Source organism: Morone saxatilis, unplaced genomic scaffold, assembly GCF_004916995.1.
Source record: "Morone saxatilis isolate NCDOM2014 unplaced genomic scaffold, NCSU_SB_2.0 Contig2, whole genome shotgun sequence".
Lineage (NCBI taxonomy): Eukaryota > Metazoa > Chordata > Actinopteri > Moronidae > Morone > Morone saxatilis.
Genome location: NW_023339762.1, coordinates 3,250,642 through 3,251,935, shown reverse-complemented (window position 1 = coordinate 3,251,935; position 1,294 = coordinate 3,250,642). Strand labels below are relative to the sequence as shown.

Here is a 1,294-nt window from a genome sequence, read left to right as displayed (position 1 = left end):
TGCCCATTTTTCCTGCTTCTAACACATCAACTGGAGGACGAAATGTTCACTTGCTCCCTGATATATCCCACCCACTGACGGGAGCTATGATAACCAGATAATCAGTGTTATTCCCTTCACCTGTCAGTGCTCTCAATGTTTTGACTGACCAGTGTAAGTAAATAGTCAGCTTTAAACAATAATGTGTGTCTGATATGTATTTTCTTCCACAAAAAAGTATAATTTTCACATTAAAAAACAAATGTTGCTAGTTTCTCAAGTTTTCCTGCAATCACACGCCCCTTAAAATCAGATTTTCAATGAGCACAGAAAATGATGAATGTGAAAACATCCTTCTAGTGTCAAACTCTGCACAGACAGCATTCAAACAACACACTGTAGGATCTAGAAGAAACAGTGCTTTTTGACTAGAGGGGGACTTTAAATTTGTGGCGGTGTCTTTTTCAGAACAGTGTGAAAAGGCCACACTGCCAACCCAGGTCAGTGGAGGAAAAGAAAAAGAAAATGTATCAACACCTTCGGAAGGAGAAAAACCTACTGAGAAAGGTGAGTGTGTTTGAATGTGTCTTGTGCCTCTACATTTGGCATTTAGCAACATCTGTCTCATTCTATTTTTTTGTGACCTGTTGCACAACATTAGTCTGTGCAACAGGTCTAGACCTTGCACATCCATGTGTCTTACTAGCGAATAGTCCTAGCTAATGCAGGAAAAAATATGTCAGTGGTACTAAATCACTATCAATTCAGCAGAGTTTCCTGCAAAAGGTTGACATGTACAAGCCTGCATAATAGTACATTAAATCACAGGTCTGTTACAGTCAAATCCTTCGTAATATTTTAACTAAACTGCTTGTCACTGGATATCTTAAAGACTTAAGACCTTAAACAATATGCTAACCGGAGGCTAGAGCAGCTCTATTGTTTGACAAGCAAAGGCTTCCAGTTTTACCACTATAGTAAATCACACATCACCAAACATATCTGTATACTGTTGCCTCGAGTGAAGGCTTTTGCTCTCTTGCCTTTCAAATTAAACTGTATATAAATCTCTTTCACATGCATAAAGAACATTCAGATTTAGCCATAATTGGTTCATATGTTTTAGACTTTGTTCAGAAAATAGAGTTTTGATGCTGTTTTGCAAATATGTTGCTGAATTTTGTGTATTTCAAAGGCCCATCTAGGGGCAAATTAGCTTAAAGCTATAAATTCTGTAGTATGTGTATCTATATATGTGTCTCTATACAAATAAACATTAAATAATGATTTTTTTAAAACTACAAAAAGTTATGTT

At 36.5% G+C, this 1,294-nt stretch overlaps 1 protein-coding gene across 1 annotated transcript in view; it reads left to right on the top strand.

Annotated features, from left to right (window-relative positions):
• si:ch211-266k8.4 overlaps nucleotides 1–1,294 on the top strand; it is a 58,065-nt gene that overhangs the window by 32,447 nt on the left and 24,324 nt on the right. The window contains exon 11 of the mRNA XM_035664429.1: nucleotides 448–546. Within this exon, the coding sequence (XP_035520322.1) occupies nucleotides 448–546 (99 nt within the window). The remainder of the gene's footprint in view (nucleotides 1–447; nucleotides 547–1,294) is intronic.